Source organism: Oncorhynchus keta, chromosome 32 (genome assembly GCF_023373465.1).
Source record: "Oncorhynchus keta strain PuntledgeMale-10-30-2019 chromosome 32, Oket_V2, whole genome shotgun sequence".
Classification (NCBI taxonomy): Eukaryota; Metazoa; Chordata; class Actinopteri; order Salmoniformes; family Salmonidae; genus Oncorhynchus; species Oncorhynchus keta.
This window is the reverse complement of record NC_068452.1, coordinates 20,042,360-20,068,370: the sequence shown is the minus strand read 5'-3', so window position 1 is coordinate 20,068,370 and position 26,011 is coordinate 20,042,360. Positions and strand designations below refer to the sequence as shown.

At 42.8% G+C, this 26,011-nt stretch overlaps 1 protein-coding gene across 2 annotated transcripts; it reads left to right on the top strand.

The window, feature by feature from the left end:
• The first annotated feature begins 648 nt into the window (after positions 1-648).
• LOC118365245 (zinc finger protein 652-like) lies at positions 649-24,192 on the top strand. 2 transcript variants are annotated; one of them, XM_035747307.2, is made up of 6 exons: positions 649-950; positions 8,389-9,898; positions 10,437-10,584; positions 12,327-12,442; positions 18,785-18,929; positions 20,196-24,192. In XM_035747307.2, the coding sequence occupies exons 2-6, from the start codon at positions 8,696-8,698 to the stop codon at positions 20,804-20,806; spliced, it is 2,223 nt and encodes a 740-aa protein (XP_035603200.1). In that variant the 5' UTR covers positions 649-950; positions 8,389-8,695; the 3' UTR covers positions 20,807-24,192. The 2 variants fall into 2 exon arrangements, with proteins under 2 accessions (XP_035603200.1, XP_035603202.1); XM_035747309.2 differs by having other exon boundaries at positions 649-955.
• The last annotated feature ends 1,819 nt before the right edge of the window (positions 24,193-26,011 follow it).

Genomic DNA, 26,011 nt, shown 5'->3' with positions numbered 1-26,011 from the left:
TAGTGGTAGCCAGTTTTAGGTTTCTATTTCTGTTACATATCAGATGTTTTTGTTATTGCCTTTCACCTCCTAACCTAACAACCTGATATAGGTTGTAGACATTTTAGCACAGACATTTGCATAATGGGAGTTTTTTAAAACGGTACATCATTCTGTGTCGTTTACACGGGATGTAAATATGATTTCCTGTTTGTTTTACAGTCATAGTTGTGGGCACGACAGTAAATCTTAAAATATAAATGCATTCGTATGTCCGTAATTGGAATACTTCAAATGACAATTACACATTTCAGTACCTAGGTCAGAGGGGAAAGTTGCTAAATATACAGTTGCACATTATTACACATTTCATTTTAGATGGATGGTTACAGACAGGAGCAACGGAGCAGTCTTAATCTACTGTGTTTCGTTAGTACATCCATCCTTACAGGCTTCTATGTCCAGGAAACGGGCAATGGAAAAAATGTATCCAACAAATCTCCGACATCTGGGCATTGCCATTTAGATGTACATTTCATGCAGTACGTTTTTTCCAGTAACTGATTCGGTGCCCAATCCAGCTCTGGTTTTCTTATAAATTCCCGGCTAAAGATGGGGACAGACGAGTGCGCGCATCGTGCCCTGTCTGGTTTGGAGGGGAGACGAAAAAATTGTGGCGCGCCTACCCAACCCAGACAGCGGCCTGCCTGTCAGTGCCTGGGATGAGTGAGGTCAGTAACGTAAGTGCGCGCGAGACCTTGTCTGGGCCACGTAGCGATGGATCTACAGTAGCACTGCTAACATATCAGTGTCATACATTCTAAAAATGCATTAGTACAAACACATTTGGAATAGGATTATCAAACAGTGGTGAACTGCAACAGTAGCTGGCTCTTTTTGTGCGTCTGCAGCACTCCAGAATCCCTTGCAACTGATTGCACGAAATGAGAAAGAGGGCGCTCTCACCGAAGGTAAGGTAAAATTTCTCTACAAGTTATTGTATATTTTTTCATGTATTTACAAACATGACATTTGTCTACAATGCAAAACGAATGAATGATTTTCTTGTATTGGTTATTATCAAGCTAGACTGCTGACAATAAACCGTCATGGAGTATGTAACGAGCTGTGCGCTATCATGCTCGGGTTTTCATCGGGAATAGGATTTTCTTAAAGATTCTTGTAGTTGTGATTGTTAAACAATTGTATTAACAAATGACATGTTTAACCTTGTATAAGATTTGATACTGCAAGATTGTATACTGGTGTAAAATATCGGTTTAGCCGATTTATATCTGGGAGGTTTTGGGTTAAAAAAAAGTGAAAGTCGTCTGTGATTAGCTAGGATTTGCTAGCTAACGTTAGCCGTGTGCCATGGTAATTCACATTTGCTTTAGCTAGTATTATTTCTGGTGAAACGGACAGTGCGTGGCGAGCTTGTTTAGCTAGGTAGATACATCCAAATTGTTTCTGTCTTTGTTAGTATGTATTTTTCCAACTCATGTAAAATAAAAGCATCTATTTAGATAGCTAATATATTGGCTAGCCGAACGGCCTTCCGTCCGACGGTCTTGACCAACCAACGTTTCCTTTTTGTTTAACCCTTTCTTTGCACTCATTTTTTAAAGTTGGTTGTTACCTACAAAAACTGCATTCAATCGTGTAACAGTTGTTAATATGCGTTGTTTTGGAGTTTGTAGGATTAACTAATATAGCCATGCGTATTTTAGCAATTGTTAGTATTTTGAAAATAAATCGCGGGTTGGTAAAGTTAGCGCCAAATTGACGTAGCTAGCAAGTTAACCTAGCTAGCCAGCTGGCGAAATAGCTGGCTAGGCCAGATTGATTACAAACGAAGCAGAGTTAGCATTCGTGCTAGATCGTCTGTTATGTTTGAGAAAGGGGCAAAGGATTGCTTTGCAGTGTGTCCGCAGTGATTTAGGCCCAGCTGCAGCCTTGCCAATTCTTGCGAAACAAAATGTCAACTTTTATTGAGCACAATATGTCGGTTGTGCAGACGCTTTTATGAGGTGTCATTTGCCATGCACACGTTCGCTGTGTTGAATATAGCCTAATTTCTAAAACAACATTAGCTTCCAGTTCCTTCATAACACATCGTCAGACTCAACTTCATAGATAAATGTGTTTGTCAATAGTAGCTAAATAGCAAGCTCTCACGAATGACTGTGACATGTATTTTAAGGGCTTTCAGTATGCGTTTATTAGTGTTTTTACTTTAAGGTTGACAGACTTCTCACCTGTCAAAACTGAGACTCACCATGGACCATCTCATTAGCCTACGTTGTTGCATTTCATCGTCCGATCCTTCCCCTTTCTTTCCTGTGTTGTCACAGAGAGGGTAGTGGTGGAAAAAGTACAACAATCTCATACTTGAGTAAAAGTAAAATGCCTTAATAGAAAATGACTCAAGTAAAAGTGGAAGCCAACCAGTGAAATACTACTTGAGTAAAAGTATTTGCTTTGAAATATACTTAAGTATCAAAAGTAAATGTAATTGCTAAAATATACTTTTGTGTAAATAATTTCAAATTCCTTATATTAAGCGAACCAGGTGGCATCATTTTCTTGTTTATTTTAATTTACTGATAGCCAGTGGCACACTCCAACATTCAGACATCATTTACAAACGAAGCATGTGTTTAGTGAGTCCGCCAGATCAGAGGCAGTAGGTATGATAAGTGTGTGAATTTTGATAATTTTCCTGCCCTGCTAAGCATTCAAAAGTACTTTTGGGTATCAGGGTAAATGTATGGGGTAAACAGTATATAGTTTTCTTCAGGGATGTAGTGAATTACAGATACCACAAAAAACGACTTAAGTAAAAATACTTGAAATAACTACTTAAGTACTTTATACCACTGAGAGAGGGAAAGAGCAAAAAAGAAATGTAGGCCCATGCATTTGGGTAGAGTTTAGGAAAGAGTGGAGGTTCAAAGCATGATCGTCTACCACTGCTGCCCTTCTATCTATACATGTAGAAAGCTTAGGCACAAATACTTACAGGGGCATGGGGCTCCCCTCCTGTGCGCAACACAGTGAGCTGGTTAAGGTCTTATGAGTTTGGAGTCAGGAATGTGAACCCTCACACATTTGCCTCAAAGGGAAAGCTCATTAAAGTCCACAGGCAGAGGGAGGGTGGAATTCAATGATGCAGAATAATGCATTGAAACTAAACCTCTGGGAAGGATTCACCTGACACACTTTGATGCATACCCTCGACATGGCACTATCTTCGTGCAATTTACCAACATAAAGTTGCGATTACCATCTGCACAGGATTTGAGCCCATCTTGCAGATACTTTAGATCATTAAAAAAAAACTAATTGACCAATGTCAGTTCAAATATTTGAATTCCATTTTGTTCTGTTTTTTTTTACTGTGAGCTCATTGCCGACATTGCGCAGTTTCTCTAGAGACAAATCAGATCAAGCCCGAACTGTGCGAATGTAGTATGGAGTTGTAGTTTCCAACCGGCCAATATTCTACAAAGTGAGGGATAGAGAGCAGTTTCTTTGCAAGGTATCTTTAACTGAAAATACATTATCTAAGTGATTGACAGTTGGTATGCAGCAGTCATAACAGTATGCCATATTTACTTTGAAGAAATAGTGATTTTTGTCAAACTGCGTAGGCAGCAGCTCTATAGAGATGATTTAGGATTACATAATAGTCATCAATTAAAACAAATGTAATATACCCAACATAAATATTTGATTAAAGTACTGTGAATAAATTATGGTTAATAAGTGATAAGCAGTAATGGGTAGTCACTACCTCACTGCAACTTGTATTAATTGTTTTATTCTGTGTTACAGCATTCAACTCACATAATACACAGTGCATTTAATGTATAAAGAAATAATTTAAATCGAAAACTGCAAGCTGAAACAGGACCAACCTCAAAAAGCATGAATCGCTCAGCACTACCAAACTGGAAAAAGCGGAGTCATAAACGACCGAATTTACACTGAATTTAACCTCGACATCTGACAAGGTAATCGTACAATTACCACTGATATTGTGAAGTCTGCTCTCTTCCTGCTCACCACATCAAAGGGCCGTGCTCTCTCATTGTGAGCGAAACTCTACTGTGACTCATCTAAGTAAGGATTTTACTAAATACGAGTTGCGTAAGCTGTCCTGTGTGTGGTTGTGGAACGTTTGCACACGCTCTCTGTTTGATCATGTTAATGACCGGAACAGCACTAAGTTTGTGCAAAATTGTCATAAGTTCTGGTCCAGTAATTTCTTTGCAAATCTTCACTGAGCAGAATGGACCCTCAGTCTTCGGTGTAAGGCACATGTTAAACTCATTCCACGGAGGGCCGAGTGTCTGCGGGTTTTCACTCCACCCTTGTACTTGATTGAATTAAGGTCACTGATTTAATAAGGAACTCCCCACACCTGGTTATGCAGGTTTTAATTGAAAGGGGAAAACCAAAAACCTGCAGACGCTCGGCCCTCCGAATGAGTTTGAAACTCTTAGTGTAAAGGTAGGCCTACATCTGCCGTGACTCATTTGACACTCACTCCACTCAGAGGGATCATCAATGCACAGGCCTCTGTCTTCTTGACCCTGCTACATTCCTGTGCATACGCAGCTGTTAAGAGAGCACAGGGCCTATTGAATTGGTTCTGGCAGATCTAACATCACGCCTGCATACGGGGCAGGAGAGTATCTGAGGGAGTTTTTAATGCTCCAGTAGGTGAGACGAGGTGCTCTTTGCCGCGCAGTGCTCTCCACTCCCTCCTCTTGTGGTTGCAATGCACCTAGAGCGGTCCAATTCTCAGAAAGTAAACATGCACCGGAAGAAAGGTGGTGGGTGGGGGTGTATTGTTTTGCATTTGTCTAAATGCCTATGCATGTCTGTCCTCTGATTCTATGTTGTTGTTTTTTTTATAAAATAAAAAATTGTCCACACACAGCAGTAGGCATTCTGTTTGAGTGCTTGCATGTGTAGGCATGTGTGTATTTGAGTCGGTCTGTTCCAGAATTGTAGTTCTCACAAAGTTAGTGTAGTGGATAGAGGCAGAGGTGGACCCAGAGAGTTTGGGGCTGTGTGTGGAGCTCGGCCTCAGACACAGTCCAGCGGCCTACAATCTGTTATTAGAGGTCCTCTTTGGCTTGATCAGAATCACTCTCCACATCATCGGAACAGACTGCTTTTAGACTAGGGCTGGGAGTTGCCAGGGACCTCAAGATACGATATTGTCACGATACTTAGGTACCGATACGATATGTATTGGGATTCTCACGATTAAATATGCATTCCGATTCGGTACTGCAATTTTTTCCCATTTTTTTTTTCTCCATTTGATGTTCCAAACATGTTGCTCACTATGTCTTCTGCAGAGAAACGAGAGAGCAAGAGAAAATGAGTTTTGATCAGTCATGGAAATAAAATAACTGAAAACATGTTCGCTCACTGTTTAAAAAGATGGGGGAACAAACTATAGGATGAAAAATACCAGTGTTTTGACACAGGTTTCTAGGAGTGTGTATTAGAGGTCGACCGATTATGATTTTAAGGCCGATACTGATCCTGATTATTGGAGGCCCAACGTACCGATTAATCGGCCGATTTTTAAAAAACAATAGTTTTTTTATTTGTAATGATGACAATTACAACAATACTGAATGAACACGTATTTTAGCTTAATATAATACATCAATAAAATCAATTTAGCCTCAAGTAAATAATGAAACTTGTTCAATTTGGTTTAAATAATGCAAAAACAAAGTGTTGGAGAAGAAAGTAAAAGTGCAATATGTGCTATGCGGCAGGGTAGCCTAGTGTTGGACTAGTAACCGGAAGGTTGCAAGTTCAAACCCCCGAGCTGACAAGGTACAAATCTGTCGTTCTGCCCCTGAACAGGCCCCACTGTTCCTAGGCCGTCATTGAAAATAAGAATTTGTTCTTAACTCTCTTGCCTAGTTAAATAAAGGTAAAAATATGTAAGAAAGCTAATGTTTCAGTTCCTTGGTCAGAACATGAGAACATATGAAAGCTGGTGGTTCCTTTTAACATGAGTCTTCAATATTCCCAGGTAAGAAGTTTTAGGTTGTAGTTATTTTAGGAATTATAGGACTTTTTCCCTCTATACCATTTGTATTTCATTAACCTTTGACTATTGGATGTTCTTATAGGCACTTTAGTATTGCCAGTATAACAGTATAGCTTCCGCCCTCTCCTCGCTCCTCCCTGGGCTCGAACCAGCAACACAACGACAAATAGCGCGCGCTAACTAGCTAGCAATTTCACTTCGGTTACACCAGCCTCATCTTGGGAGTTGATAAGCTTGAAGTCATAAACAACGCAATGCGTGACGCACAACGATGAGCTGCTGTCAAAATGCACGAAAGTGCTGTTTGAATGAATGTTTACTTCTACCTACCACTGCTCAGTCAGATACTTAGGTATTTGTATGCTCAGATTATATGCAATGCAGGACACGCTAGATAATATCTAGTAATAGTATAATATCTAGTAACCATGTGTAGTTAACTAGTGATTATGATTGATTGTTTTTTATAAGATAAGTTTAATGCTGGCTAGCAACTTACCTTGTCTTACTGCATTCGCGTAACAGGCAGACTCCTTGTGGAGTGCAACGAGAGAGAGGCAGGTCGTTATTGCGTTGGTCTAGTTAACTGTGAGGTTGCAAGATTGGATCTCCCGAGCCGACAAGGTGAAAATCTGTCATTCTGCCCCTGAACAAGGCAGTTAACCCACTGTTCCTAGGCCGTCATTGAAAATAAGAATTTGTTCTTAACTGATTTGCCTAGTTAAATAAAGGTATATAAAAGAATATATTTAAAAAATAAATTGGCGCCCAAAAATACCGATTTCCGATTGTTATGAAAACTTGAAATCGGCCCTAATTAATCGGTCGACCTCTAGTGTGTGTGTGTGTACACACAATCTTTCAAATCATTACTTGGAGTCAAAGTATCAGTGATATGTAACTGTACATTTTCTCCCATCACTATTGTAGACTGTCTGTAGTCATTGCTTGAAAGGTATAAAAGGTGTCTTCTCTAATATTGCATTGATTTGAAAGCAGCTGTGGAATCTCCCTGTATTTAGTTTTGAGTTAGGGGGGAGGGTTTGATCAGACTTGAGGTGGGTTGTGACAGTTAGCCTATATTGGGCCGTTGAGCAGAGGATGTTTGTTGTTTATGAGAGAGGAAATGTTTTTTTTTCTAGTGGCTCTCGAAGTCGTTGCAAGTCAAGAAACCAACTCCAGTGCTGAGTCAGCGACCGTGCCCAAAGTCATTTGGGGTCAAACATACATGTGGAAATAACAAAAAGCTTAAATTTGTAGCTACGTCCGACTTCCTAGTGTCATCTCCTCGAGCACTGTGCCTCGAGGGTCACTGCCATGACGGTGTTATAGGCGTAGGCAGTAAATGACCCCTCAAACGCCAAGTAACAAGAATAATGCAAGCGCTTCGTTTACATTTCCAAACACTCTCCTATACGCAAAATATATTTGTTCTTTGATCACATGCGCTGTGCAGGCTCGCTCAATCACTCACTCACACAGAGAAGCTGATGTACAGTTTCCTGTGGTTGAGCTCGTTTACAGCTCCCATACTGTGGTTATTTTGTGCGCTGTAACTGCCACAATAGGTGGGTGTGTGTGTGTGGGTGGGTGGGTGACATTTATAGGCGTTAAGGTACGAGTGCAAATCATACATGTATTGAAGTAGCACACCTTTAATCAGAGTTCAAGGTGCCAATTGAAATGAGCAAATTGCTTACTTTTTCAATAAGTTTGTTGAGAGGGAGGCCTACACAATTTCCAGTTATCATTGCTCCGTCATTAATCGTTATTGTAAAAGAGACTGTGCTCTCAATGACTTACCAGGCAAAGTAAATAAAGCAAAATTGTCTATTTCATACCAGTGTACGAATATTGTTATACATGGCAGGGTATTAACTGCTATTGAAATGTGAATGCTGAGATTTAAGTATTGTGGAACTGGTGATTTGAAATCCGAGATGGAAGATGGGGTTTCCTGATTAAATGTGACCGTATCGTGTTTTTGTTTGTTTAATGATTATAATGGCATATATCAAGTCTGGTTAACAAAGATGGTGAGATTGATGAAAGATGATTTGACCTGAAAGCATAAATAGATTGTGACGAGCAGGAGGAGTGTGTTTGGGGTTAAGTCCTCTCTCACGGAGCTCTGATGCGTGTGGTTTGGATGTTCACACATGCCAGTGAAACGGTTGCGGTGAAGCATGGCTCAGTCTCGGTTCACAACGCCTACCCCAGGTTGTAGTTTCACATCAGACACACTCGCTCTGAGGCAGCACCACACGCTTGTCACACGATTCAGCCTAATCTCTCGTCCTCTGTTTCTCTTGCTGTCACAGGCGGCAGATTGCAGATGGCTCCTGAAACGAGGCACAGAAGTTCCGACTGCGGCTCAAAGTCCGGCGTGAAGCTCCCCCTCAAGACGGAAGATTAAAGGCTGAAGCCCCGACGGACAATATAACATTGACAGCCTCGAGCGAGAGACTAACCTGAGAGGCTTTATCAGCGGAGAGACCGAAACCTCAGAGGTTGAAGAGCGGACACCCCAGCTTCCAGAGAAGCTTTGAGAGTCGAGCTCAACAGAAGCCTATGGAACAAAGCTGTAGCAGAATGTCACTCGCGGTCTGTCCTCAGTCTTAAGCATGGATGCCCTGTTTGAATCTGGGTGACGCTTTCTTCCCTTCCTCCTTCCTGTCTCCTCAGTGGCGGGAGGGGTGGGGGATTGCTTCCGTTCCCCCTGCCCCTCCTTACAACATAGCGAGGGTACTCTCACAGTTTAAGAATACCAACACTGCTAACAAACCTTTGGCTGTGCTTCAACTAGCACTACTACAGTCTCCCCCTCCCTCACACATGAAATCCTGCCAGAGCCTGAAGGGAGAGGTGTCCAGCCCAGGTGGGATGTCACAGGAGGGGCGCAGAACGCAGCAGGTGGCCCAGTCCTACTACCATTCCCCCGCCCCAGACCTGGACCTAGCGGGCAAGCTGTACAAGCGGGAGGGCGGGGGCAAGCCTTACTCTGTGCTAGTGGACAACAAGATGGCAGCCAAGACCCCCATGGGTGACCAGACCCCCAGTCAGTTGTCCCCACAGCTGACTGGGGGTCTGCTGTCCTCCCAGCAGCAGTACTACAGAGAGGGGACAGTAGGGCAGGAGGGGGGTGCGCAGAGTTCCCAGGCAGGCAATGGGGGCACCTCCGAGGACTCTGAGGAAGAAGAGGAGGAGGAGGAGTCCTTCAAGCGGGAGCAGATCATCGTGGAGGTCAACTTGAACAATCAGACACTTAACGTATCAAAGGGGGACAAGTCCGCCCCCCAAACTGATGCCTCAGAGAGACACTGCAGCGAAGAAGAAGAAGAGGAAGAGGAGGAGGAGGAAGAAGAAGAAGAGGAGGAAGATCTGGAGGAGGAAGAAGAGGAGGAAGAAGAGGAGGAAGAAATAGAGAGCCGCAGAACGAGAGCCAAGCGGGTCCGGCGTGGGGTGGCCCCCGCTACCAGTCAGCCCCGGAGGAAGACCCAGTGCACTGCTCTGGGCACCACCGGCATGACCACCAGGGGCCGACGGAAGAAGACCACCCAGCCGCCCAAGAGGACGCGCCGGACTGCCAGGGAGGGCAAGGGGACCCCATCCTCAGCTGGCTCTGCCACGGGGGATAAAGAGGATGGGGAGGAGCGGGAGACGCTGGCGTGTGAAAAGTGCCCCCGTGTCTTCAACACCCGCTGGTACCTGGAGAAGCACATGAACGTCACACACAGACGCATGCAAATCTGTGACAAGTGTGGCAAGAAGTTTGTCTTGGAGAGTGAGCTGGCCTTACACCAGCAGACTGACTGTGAAAAGAACATCCAGGTAAGGAGGAGAGCTGGTGCATGTCTCAAATGACCCCCTATTCTCTATACAGTGTACTACTTTTGACCAGAGCCATGTGGGGGCCCTGGTCAAAAGTAGTGCACTATGTAGGGAAAAGGCTGCCATTTGGGACGCTGCCCTGGCCTCTGCTTTTTAATTAGATGTACAATGTGTTTTTGACCTGAGCAATCAAAATGAGTCCATTGATTAGGCACTTTGGTTGGGTACAGTTACGTACCAGGTACAGTGAAACTAAAATCTCAGTTTGTCATCAAGGCCAGATTTCTGGGATTTGAAGGATGTAAGAAACGATTTGTCCAGCAGAGGGAATCGGAGCGTTAGGAACCAGCCCAGACAGATACTGTTACAGCAGTGTGGGAAATACCATCTGCAGCCTCCAGACACGGGGATTGTCTCAGCTGCTTCCTCCTGTTCTTGGATTCTGTCAGGGTGTATCGGGGTAATCAATGTCACAAAACAACAACAGTCATCACCCGTTTCTTAATCTATTATCTGTGTGTGGTGTTCTGCTGCTCAGTGCGTCTCCTGTAACAAGTCTTTCAAGAAGCTGTGGTCGCTGCACGAGCACATCAAGATCGTGCACGGCTACGCAGAGAAGAAGTTTGCCTGTGAGATCTGTGACAAGAAGTTCTACACGATGGCTCATGTCCGCAAGCACATGGTTGGTAGGTGGACTCCAGTTTGTCTATTCCTGCTCTTCCTGGTAACTCCCAAATGTCCCAAATAGGATATGCAGTGCCTTACAAAAGTATTCATACATACCCCTTGGATTTCTTCATATTTTGTTGTTACAAAGTGGGATTAAAATGGATTTAATTTCAATTTGTCAACAACTTACTCAAAATACTCTGTCAAAGTTGAATAAAATGTGTTTTTTTTTTTTATGTATAAGTTAAAAAATATTGTTGTTGCATAAGTATTCAGCTCCCTGAGTCGATACATGTTAGAAACACCTTTGGCAGCGTTTACAGCTGTGAGTTTTGTTTGGCTAAGTCTCTAAGAGCTTTACACACCTTTATTGTGCAATATTAGCCCATTATTCTTCTCATAATTCTTCAAGCTCTGTCAAGATGTTGCAGATCATGGCGAGACAGCCATTTCTAAAGTCTCGCTGTAGATTTCCCAAGTAGATTTAAGTCAACTGTCCCATGGCCACTCAGGAAAATTCACTGTCTTCTTCGTAATCAACTCCAGTGTATATTTGGCCTTGTGTTGTAGGTTATTGTCCTGCTGAATTTTGAATTCCTCTCCCAGTGTCTGGTGTAAAGCGGACTGAATCAAGTTTTCCTCTAAGAGTTTGTGCTTAGCTCCATCCCGTTTCTTTTTTTATCTCAAAAACCTCCCCAGTATTTGCCGATGGCAAGCATACCCATACCATGATGCAGCCACCACCATGCTTGTAAGTGAAGAGGCAGTTACTCAGTGATGTGTTGAATTTCCCCCCAAACATAAGGCTTTGCATTTAGGCCATAAAGTGCATTGATTTGCAGGATTTCTTTACTTTACTGTGTTCTTCTTTTCATTCTGTCATTTAAGTCATTGTTGTGGAGCCATTACAATGTTGTTGAGCCATCTTCAGTTTTCTCCCATCACTGCCATTGAACTCTGTAATGGTTTCAATATCACCAGGGTAACATCCCTGAGCAGTTTCATTCCTGTCCTGCTGCTCAGTTCAGAAGGACGACTGTATCTTTGTGTCTGGGTGGTGTAAATACATCCCCCACAGCATAATGATTAACTTGGCCATGCTTAAAGAGATATATTCAATGTCTGATTTGTTATTGTTACCCATCTACCAATCACTGCCCTTCTTTATGAGGCGTTTGAAAAGCTCCCTGGTCTTTGTAGTTGAATCTGTGCTTGAAATTCAGTTCTTGACTGAGGGACCTTACATGTGTGGTATGTATGGGGGACAGGAAGGGTTAGTAATTTAAAAATCATATCAACCCCTATTATTTCACACAGTCCATGTACCTTGTGTGATTTGTTAAGCCACAGTTTACTCCTGAACTCATTTAGGCTTGTCTAAACAAAGGGGCTGAATACTTATGCAACGACTATATTTGAGTTATCTACATGGAATTATTCTTCCACTTTGACATTAGAGTATGTTGAGTAGATTTTTGACAACTTAAATCTATTTTACTCCCACTTTGTAACATTCAAATGTGAGGAAATGCAAGGGGTAGGCATACTTTCGCAGGGCTCTGTACATCTATCTCAATTGGAAGGAACCCCCTCTCTTGCCTGTCTTGCTCTTTCGTGGAGCTACATTCAGATCGCTCTCTTTTATTGAGAGAGAATAAATACTCTTCACTTTTGAGCATCATGAAACTTAACGTCCCAATATCTGTCCCCTGTCCCTCTGGTAGTTGTCCTCCTTTAACCTGTTAATTTCTCTCTGCAGCTCACACTAAGGACATGCCGTTCACCTGTGAGACCTGTGGCAAGTCGTTCAAGCGCAGCATGTCCCTGAAGGTTCACTCGCTGCAGCACTCTGGGGAGAAGCCCTTCCGCTGTGAGGTGAGCTGTTTAGACTTGCAGTCGCACTGTCCTTCGCACACTCAAACGCAGACTGAAACAGAAGATTTATTTCACTTTATAGAGTATTGGAAGAGATGGAGACACTGTCAAAAACAAAAAGAAAATAAATCCAAAACTGAGGCTTGAAAGCATAATAAAGATGTTTATTAAAATCATCACGGTTCCCTTCAAAATCATAAATGAAAGGTGACAACAAAACACAAATGTTTCGGCCTCGGGCCATCAGTCGGAATCGTCGGCTCGCATGCCTGGCTTCTGTTTCAGGAATAATTGTATGTCACATGATCAAGCAAGAAAACACATCAGAACGTCAATGTATCAGTACCTAGTACAATAGAAAGCACGTTCTAGATTATATACAAAAGCGAACGGAGAAATGTCATCAAATATTGCTTTTACATATACCATGTGATAATTTCTTCAGAATATACTGTATAACACAGGATTGTAATAGAGTAGGGTGCTAGAGAGACCACTAGATGGGGGTAGGAAACACCGATAAGTGGCAATATACCAGTTACAGAAACCCTTCAATAGCACATCTTCATTCATGCATGATGGATGGAGATCTTTTAAATAGAACATCCACCTGCATTCGGTCTGGAGAAGATTAAGTTCGAGATTACTTTATAGAGTGTATACACTTTTTTTTTTTTCTCATGAATATTTGCGTTATAAGGACAGTGTTTAACAGAGAATGAATAGTATTCATGTCAATGTATTCATATTTGTTTTAGAATGCTTAAATATTGACTTCTAGCTGGTGAGGTTTGACTTGCTAACTCAGACAGACTGGGCAGGATTTAGACAACTATGGGGTTGTTTGAACAGAAGAATATGGCCTCTTGTACTGTGACTGCTCCAAAATGGTGATTACTATTGAACCAAGGCACACTTGACTACATATAAACTATCCCTAAATGTTTACGGTCACACAGTTGTAGCAACGGCTAACTGGTGTAAGCAACCCGGTCTAGATGCAACATGTCCATGTCAAACATTAGCAGACCATGAATACACATGGTGTACAGAATAACTGGAATAAAAATACAGACGGGTGAAGTTGGATTATTTTGGACTGTTTACTTTTTTTAAAGACCCAGTGCAGTCAACTGTGTTTTGTGTAATATTGTTGTACGACAGCTGATGAAACTAACACTGTAAAAGTGAAAACAGTTGATAGGTGTTAATTCCTAATAGTTTTATTTTTTTTTTCAACCAGCAACTTTTCAACCAGCAACTATCTACATAGGACCTTCCAATCAGTGGAGCCCTATACTACGAATGAGGTTTGAGCAGTTAGAGAGCTAACTCTGAGTTCAACTCGGGATAACCAGTACAACGAGGCTCACCAAGATACATTTCTATGGCAAGGAATCCTTCATAACTACCTGCCCCGGGTCAAGTAACTCCATTTATACTGAATGTCTGAGCTGCGAGTTGAGGACCAATAAATTCAGATTCCTTCCCTCTCGCATCATCCCCTTCATGTGAGGAAGACGACTGAATATTCAATTGTAATGTTAAAATTCCTATCACCTTCCACATTTTTAGTAATGACGGAAGGCATTTGAAACCTCACACACAGTAAACTTTTTGTATGACTTAATACAATTATTTTATTGCTAGGAGTGGGAGGTGCTTATGCTTTGAAAAGCACAGCAAAGCCGGCATTAACGATAAGTAATCAAGCCCGTTTCGGACCATAGCCTGCTAAATTTGCAGTACAACACTTCTTTCAATTCGATTTTGGCACAAATTCAAATGTGGTACCGACTTGCCCATGGATTGATGTTTCAGCATGGTCTCAATGAAGAGTTCGGCATTTACTAGCCATGTGTGACATTTACACGCAGTTATAAGCATTCCAGAGTTAGTGGCAGGTGGACGAGCAATATCCAACTTCGTAGTATGGATTAAGCCTGAGCTTGAATCGTGGACTACAGGAAAAGGCGGGCCGAACAGGCCCCCATTAACATTGACGGGGCTGTAGTGGAGCGGGTTGAGAGTTTCAAGTTTCTTGGTGTCCACATCACCAACGAGCTATCATGGTCCAAGCACACCAAGACAGTCCTGAAGAGGGCATGACAAAACCTTTTCCCCTTTTGGAGACTAAATATTTTGCATGGGTCCCCAGATCCTCAAAAGGTTCTGCAGCTGCACCATCGAGAGCATCCTGACCAGTTACATGGTACATGGTTGCCTGGTATGGCAACTGCTCGGTATCTGACCATAAGGCCCTACAGAGGGTACGGCCCAGTACATCACTGGGGTCAAGCTTTCTGCCACCCAGGACCTATACAATGGGCGGTGTCAGAGGAAAACCCATAAAATTGTCAGAGACTCCAGTCACCGAAGTTATAGACTGTTTTCTCTGCTACTGCACTGCAAGTGGTACCAGAGCGCTAAGTCTAGGACCAAAAGGCACCTCAACAGCTTCTACCCCCAAGCCATAAGACTGCTTAACAATTTAATAAATCGTATTGTGTTACTTTTTATTATAACTTTTTATTTTAGTCTACTTGGTAAATATTTTCTTAACTCTTCTTGAACTGCACATTTGGTTAAGGGCTCGTAAGTAAGCATTTCACCTTAAAGTCTACACTTGTTGTATTTGGCGCATGTGACAAATAAAGTTTGATTTGATTAAGTGATCATGCCCGAGAAGCCTGTGTTTGGAGGATATATTGGCACGGGTGTTGTACGTCGAGGGCTGGCAAAACAGTTCCAATTAGAGGTTGACCGATTAATCGGCATGGCCGATTTAATTGGGGCCGATTTCAAGTTTTCATAACAATCGGTAATCAGCATTTTTGGACGCCGATTACATTGCATTCCACGCGGAAACTGCGTGGCAGGCTGACCACATGTTACGTGCATGCAGCAAGGTGCAAAGGTATGTTGCTAGCTAGCATTAAACTTATCTTATAAAAAAGCAATCAATCTTCACATAGTCACTAGGTTAACTACACATGGTTGATGATATTACTAGGTTAACTAGCTTGTCCTGTGTTGCATATAATCAATGTGGTGCCTGTTACTTTATCATTGAATCACAGCCTACTTCGCCAAGTGGGGGATTATTTAACAAAAGCACATTCGTCAAAAAAGCACAAATGTTGCACGAATGAACCTAACCGTAAACATCAATTCCTTTCTTAAAATCAATACACAGAAGTATATATTTTTTAAACCTGCATATTTAGTTAAAAGAAATTCATGTTAGCAGGCAATATTAACAAGAGAAATTGCCACTTGCATTCATTGCAAGCAGTCAGGGTATATGCAACAGTTTGGGCCGCCTGGCTCGTTGCGAACTAATTTGCCAGAATTTTACATAATTATGACATAACATTGAAGGTTATGCAATGTAACAGCAATATTCAGTCTTAGGGTTTCCACCCGTCTAATAAAATACGGAACGGTTCCATATTTCACTGAAAGAATAAACGTTTTGTTTCGAAATGATAGTCCCTGGATTTGACCATATTAATGACCAACGACTCGTATTTCTATGTTTAATATATTATAATTAAGTCTATGATTTGATAGAGCAGTCTGACTGAGCGGTGGTAGGCAGCAGCAGGCTCGTAAGCATTCATTCAAACTCTACTGCGTTAGCCAGTGGCTCTTAGCAATGCTTGAATCACAGCACTGTTTATGACTTCAAGCATATCAACTCCTGAGATTGGGTTGGCAATACTAAAGTGCCTATGGGGTGCCTTTTTTTGGGGTCCTCCAATAATCGGTATAGGCGTTGAAAAATCATAATCGGTCGACCTCTAGTTCCAATATATCCTCCAAACACTGGCTTTGAAGGGATCACTTTTATACAACGGGTTACCAACATATTCAAATAATGATTTGCTTGCTACCCAAGCCGGCTGGTCGTTCAGTTCGGTTGCCAGAGACTCGGCCCAGTCGTTCAGTCTTTTTGTTCTGTGTCTATGGAGGCTACCCAGTCGTTCATTCTAAATGTTACATTGCCATACTGGCAGGCAACCTTCTTATCCCTAGCTAGCAAACTATGGCTAACTTACAGTCACGTCAAACAGTGCAGCCAGAATAACAACAGTAGCTGCATTTGTTTTAAGCTGTTTTCTAGTGACAATTATTTGGACACATCCATAACAATGAGCTAATGAGGCGCAATTTCACCTGGAACATTTGCTTTCTCTTGTCAGGAAACTATTGTTCAGAGAATCTAGTCAACAACACAGCTAACACAATCACTTCAAACTGAAGCTGGAAAGGCTGGAAAGACTGCAAACTATCTGCACTTTATCTTTTTACCTTTTCTCAATTTAAATTTCTTTGTATATATCCTTAAAATGATACCAACCGATTCATGATTTCGACTGGCTGAGAAACGCTGCCTGCCTGTCTTGTCAGGACATGTTCTTTACTATGAGACACCTGTGGTAGCCATGCTGGTTAAGTGTTCCTTGATTCACAGTGTCACCAGCAAAGCACCCCCACACCATAGCACCACCTCCTCCATGCTTTACGGCGGGAAATAAACGTGTGGAGATAATCCGTTCACCCGCACCGCGTCTCACAAAGACACGGCGGTTGGAACCATAAATCTGGACTCCAGACCAAAGGAGACATTTCCACCGGTCTAATGTCCATTGCTCGTGTTTCTTGGCCCCAGCAAGTCGATTCTTCTTATTGGTGTCCTTTAGTGGTGTCTTTGCAGCAGTTTGACCATGAAGGCCTGATTCACACAGTCTCCTTTGAAAAGTTGGTGTTGAGATGTGTCTGTTACTAAATATTTATTTGGGCTGCAATTTCGGAGGCTGGCAACTAATGAACTTATCCTTTGCAGCAGAGGTAACTCTGCGTCTTCCTTTCCTGTTGTGGTCCTCATGAGAGCCAGTTTCATCATCGAACTTTATGGTTTTTGCGACTGCACTTGAAGAAACATTGAACGTTCTTGAAATGTTCTGTATTGACTGACCTTCATGTCTTAAAGTAATGATGGACTGTCGTTTCTCTTTGCTTATTTGAGCTGTTCTTGCCATAATATGGACTTGGTCTTTTACCAAATAGGGCTATCTTATGTATACCACCCCTACCTTGTCACAACACAACTGATTGGCTCAAATGCATCAAGAAGGAAATCAATTCCACAAATTCACTTTTAACAAGGCACACCTGTTAATTGAAATGCATTTCAGGTAACTACCTCATGAAGCTGGTTGAGAGAATGCCAAGAGTGTGCAAAGCTGTCATCAAGGCAAAGGGTGGCTACTTTGGTTACTACATGATTCCATATGTGTTATTTCATAGTTTTGATGTCTTCACTATTATTCTACAATGTAGAAATGAGTCTAAATAAAACCCCTTGAATTTAGTAGGTGTTCTAAAACTTTTGACCGGAAGTGTACGTGCCTGTGCCGTGTCTAAACTGCCACTACAAATAATCACTTACGTGTATTAAGAGCAAAGTCATTTTCAGTTTGAATATTGCGCCTTAAAAAGCCACGGTATTCCCTACAAAAAGGAGTCGTTTGCGGCTACATTGTAACGTTTTGGAATGTTCATTCAAATCGTTCAACCGAAATTGTTACTAAATTTTTTTATTTTATTTTTTATTTTACCTTTATTTTACTAGGCAAGTCAGTTAAGAACAAATTCTTATTTTCAATGATGGCCAGTGGGTTAACTGCATGTTCAAGGGCAGAACGACAGATTTTGTACCTTGTCAGCTTGGGGATTTGAACTTGCAACCTTTCGGTTACTAGTCCAATGCTCTAACCACTAGGGGGAAACAACCCTTGTTGAACTCACCTCAGGTGTTCGTCTGCAAACCCAGCATTCTGGTTTATAGGACATTCTGTAGGAAGCAGGTACCACCTCAACCTGGGTGGGCCTCTGTGTGGCCAACCACAAAGGGAGGAGGGTTGTCTGGGAACGTGTGGTTGGTTGGATTGGTGGGGCTGTGGGGGCTCCATGTGGTTAAATAAAGCAACTCCACTAACGTGTCATTACATTGTTATTAAAGAGCACTGCAGACCCAGTACTGCGTAGTGGGCTCCTTCTTCCACTGCATCTGTGTTAGGTATATATTATGTTTGTTTATGTGTATATTATTATATAGTAGCCCTTATGGATTTCCCTTCCAGGCATGATTGTGTATGTGCTATGTAGTCTAAATGGCTTCGTCCCAAACGGCACCCTATTTCCATATATAGTGCACTACTACACCCTATGGGTCCTGGTAAAAAAAAAAAAAAAAAAAACAGTGCACTTACAAGGGAATAGGGTGCTGTTTGGGACACCCTAAATGTCTCTCTCTCTCTCTCTCTCTCTCTATAGAACTGTGCCGAGAGGTTCCAGTATAAGTACCAGCTACGCTCCCACATGAGCATCCACATCGGACACAAGCAGTTCATGTGTCAGTGGTGTGGCAAGGACTTCAACATGAAGCAGTACTTTGACGAGCACATGAAAACACACACCGGTGAGACAGGGAACACACGCAGCTGTTTACACTCACACACTCACTGAGGAATTTGTTTGACACAAACGTGCAATTACAAAGCACACCCTCAAGGACCTATTCCTATAAAAAGCCTTTTGAACTTTTTCCTGTCATCAAAATGTTTTGAAGCCAAACATTCAGACACTAGTCTTCCAATAATGTTAGAAGCCAGACCTCTTCAGTCTTTAACATTCGGAAATACTCCCTGACCAAAGCCATCCCATTTACTGGAGAGTCTGCATGGCCTTCAGTCTTGATCCCTAGTCAGCCAGTGAGTCACCGTAGACGCTCTATAAAAGGAAATGAACGGGGCGTCCCAGGACGAGCGGTACCGAGACCTCTCCCAGTCTACATAATGAGAGGGTGGCAAAGCATCAGTGGTGCCTCTCCTCCATGTCTACTTCTAATGACTACCCTGACGCATTCTATATTACATCTTACATGTTCTCCTCTGCCGCAGGCCTGTTCTTTTTCAGTCTTTTTTTAAATGTCATTTCTCCCTCCCTAATGTGGGCCGATTCCCTGCACTCTGCCCTGGTGGTTATTTTTGTATGGTGTAATTATTTGACCCTCTCTCCCGGCCGCCGCTGACCAATTTGGCCTCCTGTGGTCGGAGACACACCCAGTGATGCCTTGTCATACACACTCTTCTTCTTCGTCCTTCTTTCTTTCTTTCTTCTTCCCCCAAGGTTTATCCTTTCCTCTGGAACTTACCTACTTCACAGAAGTTGCAGAACATTAACAAAATGGCCCCAGTATAATTTGTCACGATGCAATGATCCACTGTCATACTGTAAATGGTTTACCGGAGCCTCTCAGGAAAAAACATGCAGCTCAGATTAAAGCCGAGAGTTGCTTTGAGTGTGCTGTGAATGAGTGTACGGGGGTGGTAACGGGCACATTGAATGAAAGGGTAATGAGAGCAGCTCTCGAATGAACAGCCGTTGTTCATTTTCACATCTCATCCCAAAGTGTGAACTGGCATCGCTGAGTGGGTGGCTAGACAGCAATGACCACTAATACTCTCCTACAGGGACCGTAACTTTGCAATCAGACCAGATCTTCATGAAGTTCAGAGCACTTTAATCAGCACAGGACTTAAGTGTTGCCAGGTTGTGTATTATTCTTCTCATGCATGAGGTTCTGTGACCTGTGAAAGTTCAACTAATTGGGGTGATTTAGTCCCTGACTCTCCTTTTGCCTCTCTCTCGCTCTCTCCTTTCTCGCCGTCCCTGTCCCCTGCAGGAGAGAAGCCGTTCATCTGTGAGATCTGTGGGAAGAGCTTCACCAGCCGGCCCAACATGAAGCGCCACCGCCGCACCCACACAGGAGAGAAGCCCTACCCCTGCGAGTTGTGCAGCCAGCGCTTTCGCTTCTCCAACATGCTCAAGGCCCACAAGGAGAAGTGCTTCCGGGTCACCAGCCCTGTGACTCTGCAGGCCAGCAGCCTCCCACTGCCTCTCCACCTCTCTGCCCCCTCCTCATCTGGCCCCGGCCCGGGCCTCACTCCGTCAGCTGCCACCACCTCCGCCCCTCTGGGCCTCAGCCCGGCAGGAGGGGCTCTTCCCCCACGCGCCCCCGTGGGACACGCCACCTTCTCCCACCTGCACATGACCCCCTCTCACCATCTCCCTCACCACCACACGTCGCAACAGCAGCAGCAGCAGCAGCACCACCCCGGCACGCCCCTGCAAGCACCCCCTCTCCCCCACCACCACCTGCCTGTGCCCCCTGTCTCTCCTCCCCCTGCCCTCTTCAAGAGCGAGCCCCTCACCCACTGTGGGCAGGAGGACAGCAGCTACCTGCGTTACATGGCACCGCAGGATAAAGGGCCTGGGGCCCCCCAGCATCACTGAACCCTATGTGGGCCCTGGGCTCCAGGCCTGCCTGCCACACCTCGATTACCCCCACCCCAACTCTCCCTGGCCCCTGGTGTAGAACGGCCCCTCGAATACTGATATGAACATGACACTCACAGCTCAGTACACACCAGTGTGTGTGGGAGAGCGTGAGGGATACAGACAGGTACACTTTCAGTCTACACTTTAGATAAGTGAGTGACCCACTTAGCTAAAGACCCAAGTCAACTGACACAGATTTTTACAACCTCTTTGCTCATATCTTTTCTTGTGAAAATATTCTTCGAAAATCCTGTGTTCTTAGACAACCTGCCTCCCATGGTAGAAGGCTGTGTGTGTGTGTGTGTACCGGTATGTGAGTTATCCCTTGTTTGTGTCCATTTTATCCTCTCCACTGACAGCTGCTAATGTCATTATTCTACTAGTGGTTCCTTATCCAGGTAGCGGGTCAGAACAGATCCATTTCATCAAACTTAGTCCTTCGCGTCGACTGACTTTAACAACGGTTGCACAATTCGGGGGAGTTGTAAGTCCTGGTCCTAAGGCTGACCTGTTTACCATCCTGGTGCCAACTGGGTCTCCCACTGTCACTCCCTAAGGAATTCCACACTGGCTCTACCAGCAGTAGGCCAGGAATCACTGCCATAGGTCACAGTGGGGAGGTTAGAAAACGCCTGTTAGTGCTACTGCTTGTCTGTTGCAACAGAGATTCTGGTTAATTGGTGCTTTCATTGCAGTACTAGACATATTTCTTATACACAGGCTAGATCTCGTAACATCTGGAGTGTAATGTAACAGTGTGTGGGATTGGTTGTGTTGTTGTTATGCAGTTCTGGGATTTGTCTTCTTGACTGACATGTACAGCCTTTAGAGCTGACATGGTTAGACGTTCCCAACAGAACAAACGTGATGAACCTGAACGTGCTGTCATATATACACACACACACACACACACACACACACACACACACACACACACACACACACACACACACACACTTCAAAAAGCAGTACGTCATCACTGGTCTCACGTCACACAAAATGCTTGTCAAGAGATTATTTTATTTGTTTGTCTTCTGTAATCAAAACAGTTCAAATACCGCCACTGTGACGGGTTATCACATACGACCCAACCTGGACCTCGCATGTATGTCTCTTCTGTCTCTCTTTCTCTGTCTCTCGCTCCTCTGTCTCGCTCGCTCGCTTTCTTTTTCTCTCTTTCTTTCTTTCTTTCTTTCTTTCTGTCTCTCGCTCCTCTGTCTCGCTCGCTCGCTTTCTTTCTTTCTCCGTCTCTCGCTACTCTGTCTCTTCCCCCGCTGCTGCTGCTGAGATAATACGGGTCACCCTGTAAAAGGTCATTAAAACACAAGGTTCTGACCTTTTCAGCACAACTCTTAACTGAAAAATCTGTATTTTTATTCCAACCAGCCTATCTTCCACAGCTTGGTGTGGAGCAGGACACGTTTTGTTGTTGTAATGTAACCGGTCTGTTCTCCTTAGTGTTACATATACTGTATAAGGTTACGCAAACATTGAGGCCCTATCTCACACGTTGGCAAATAATGATGAATCAAAACATGTTGAATGTTGCCTAGATGTAGTGATACAGGCTAACGGTTTAGCAATCAAACGTGTTATTTTCTAGTGCTATTTTCTGGAAATATGTTACATTCAGTTTCAGACTGAAGAATTGTTCCCATCTCGCTCGGAACATCCTGTTGAGTGATCGGTTGGAGGATTATGTCTAACATGCGTTTCAATTTCTGGTGTTGGATACATTTACTCAAGTTGTACATTCACTCAAAGAAATCCCGTTTGCATATGTAACCTTTTTTTATTGTGTGAATGTTCCCGCTGTCCCATTGTATGATGTTCTGACTGTCCGGTTGTTGTTCGTATTGATGAATGACCGAGAGAGATTCTGTCTTGTCAGATTGTTGGTAGTGGGTTTGTAGGATGTTGTCCACCCCCACCCCACTCTTCTCAGATAAGACTTGATTGTTGAGGAGCAATGTTAAGGTGTGTGTTTGTCTCGGTAATGGCAAAATGGAACCCCTATGGTGCTGTTGTAACAAAAGCTACCTTTACACAGTCTGGCCCTGGACATATTCTGTCTGTCGTTCAACTCTCTGGGTCTCTCCCTCTGCACTCCCTGCTAAAGCCGTGCCATCTGTTTGAAGGGGGTTCTGAGGTTGATTTTGTACACACACAAGAATATGTCTGACATGTTTCTGTGGATTAACACATAATGGGTATAGCATAGTGGTGGATCAGGCTGAGTAGTGGATCAGGTTACTGTTTGTATATTGGGAGAAACTGAAGAGGAACAGTAGCATCCATTAGCAAGTCCCTGTACCACCTTGAGTTGTGGGTAATTTCCCATTGGATTTGGTTTACCAGATGCCCACCCTCTCGAGAGCTACAACCATTCTGCCATTACTGTGGGTCTGTTAGTTGGGCCTCAGTATCAGCTTAACCATGAGTTACTTACTGTTTTTCATGGCGTTTCAGTATGAGGCTTTTTTTCTTTCTTTTTTTTTTTTACGTTGGTTTTAAAAAGCTTTTCTATTTGTGTGTATCCTCTGCACTTTACTGCTGCGTGAGTGAGTCGCAGTGAAGGGAGGGACTGACAATGCATTGTGTGAGTGAAGTGATGTGTTGGTTCATGGAGGAGGGAGGCGGTTGGTTTGGTGAGCGGCCGTTTGAGTAAGGAAAAGGAGGAGAATCAATCTGGAGGTGGATAGCGTGGAAGGGCCATGGCAAAAGGAAATGTTTTGTTTAGTTCATATATTTGTTTTGTTTTTAAATTCCTGTAAGTCAATAGACTGGCTCGAATATGGACTCCCAAAGAGTGATCGAGTAGTGTTGTTCCTCCTGCTTTGGTGATTTTTACACTAGCCCCTCCCTGCTTCATCTGATCTGAAATACATTGAGGTGTTTGTCTGCCTCATATCCAGAGGTTCCTCTTTGTTGTGTAACATTTTCTCTTCCGATTTACTGTATGATTCTCCTCCTTTCATATTTGTTATATAGAATGCACTTTTGACTAAAATCCTGGCTAGTTAAGAAAAATAACAATGTATATTCTTTAAAGATGTAAAAAAAAAAATGTAAAAAAAAAAATCAATATACTTTTTCCCCTCAAGTATTTTTAACCACTTAATGTAGCATTGCATATTTTATTATTGTGAGTATCTGGTACAAAATTGTGCAGCTTTATACTGTCCTGGGTTGTTTTTTTGTTGGGGGTGGGGGGGTTGTTTTGTATGTTTGTTTTTGGAGATTGAGGAGAAGTTGTAATGTTGGGCCTTTTTTTAATAATGTACATTTAACGGACTCTGCTAACTTTCAGAAGTAAAAAACGAGTAGCCATAATTATCACATATTTGTGTGCTGTCGTATGTTCTTCTCTGTCAGATCCTATGTGGTATTGGTAGCTTCATGTGCATTTGAAAACTAATCTTTGCATTAACCTTTCTAGCACAGGCGTTCTGCTAGCGGAACCCCTCCACAACTTGTTTTTAATCTTCCCATCGTGTCCGATTTCAAAAAGGTTTTACAGCGAAAGCACAACATATGATTGATTATGTTAGGTCAGAGCCCAGTCACAAAAACACAGCCATTTTTCCAGCCAAAGATAGGAGTCAAAAAAGCAGAAATATAGATAAAATGAATCACTAACCTTTGATGATCTTCATCAGATGACACTCATAGGATATCATGTTACACAATACATGTATGTTTTGTTTGATAATGTGCATATTTATATCCATAAATCTCAGTTTACATTGGCGCGTGACGTGCAGTAATGTTTTGATTCCAAACATCTGGAACTTTATGGAAAAAGCATAATCTGAGTATGGCACTGAAAGCCCAATCCAGCAAAAGAAATATCCGCCATGGAGTCAACAGAAGTTAGAAATAACATTATAAATATTCACTTACCTTTGATTATCTTCATCAGAATGCACTCCCAGGAATCCCAGTTCGACAATAAATGACTGATTTGTTCCATAAAGTCCATCATTTATGTCCAAATAGCCACTTGTTGTTATCGTGTTCAGCCCAGTAATCCATCTTCATGAGGCGTGAGCACTACGTCCAGACAACAACTCGAAAAGTTCCGTTACAGGTCGTAGAAACATGTCAAACAATGGATGGAATCAATTTTTAGGATGTTTTTAACATAACTTCAATAATGTTCCAACCGGAGAATTCCATTGTCTGTAGAAAAGCACTGGAACGAGAGCTAACTCTGTCGGGACTGCGCGTCACGAGCCTGAGACACTCTGCCAGACCACTGACTCATTCAGCTCCCATTCCCCCCTCCTTTATAGCAGAAGCCTGAAACAAGTTTCTAAAGACGGTTGACATTTAGTGGAAACGTTAGGAAGTGCAACTTGACCCCATAGACACTGTGTATTCGGTAGGCCAAGCTTTGAAAAACTACAAACCTCAAATCCAACCCGGAAGTGGGACATCTTTCTCAGGATGATTTCGCCTGCCATATGAGTTCTGTTATACTCAAAGACATCATTCAAACAGTTTTAGAAACTTCAGAGTGTTTTCTATCCAATGCTACTAATAATATGCATATATTAGCATCGGACCGAGTAGGAGGCAGTTTACTCTGGGCATGCATTTCATCCAAAAGTGAAAATGCTGCCCCCTATCCCAAACGGGTTTAATGGTATCCTGTTCTCACAGCTAATGGAATAAAATGTCTGTCTCAGCTAGGGCTGCACAATTATTTGAGTTATTATCGAAATTGCAATATGTATATCTCAAGAGGTTGCAATTTATTATTAAGTGCCATGAATGTAACGTTCAAATGCAATGAGGGTCCCCATGGAAACTGACCAACGCTGGTTCCTACCCTGTCACAACAACTTCTATTGTACCTTGTTTGTTTTTTAGTTGTCATGCCAAACTACACCAAGCATAGAATCGGAATATTACTTTGGTAAACCAACAGTCTACCAAAGTGTTTTGATCTAAATTGCAAGTCATATCATGATCGCAATATTTGGTAAATATTGTGCAGCCCTAGTCTCAGCCCTACATCACATTGTTTTTTGCAACGGTGACCACAGGAGTCTTGTATACAGACAGGTTGTAACTGAGGAAATGCATCATGATCACTAAGAATGTGACAAAAAAAAGTGTTTACCTTAATTTTTATCTAAATTCAGACCCCCCACC

Bases quoted from the DNA above. Each gene is read 5' to 3' on its own strand.
- LOC118365245 (XM_035747307.2), top strand. From the start codon at position 8,696: ATGCCCTGTTTGAATCTGGGTGACGCTTTCTTCCCTTCCTCCTTCCTG. The intron at 9,899-10,436 runs GTAAGGAGGAGA...TCTGCTGCTCAG, and splicing joins ACTGTGAAAAGAACATCCAG to TGCGTCTCCTGTAACAAGTC. The intron at 10,585-12,326 runs GTAGGTGGACTC...TTCTCTCTGCAG, and splicing joins TGTCCGCAAGCACATGGTTG to CTCACACTAAGGACATGCCG.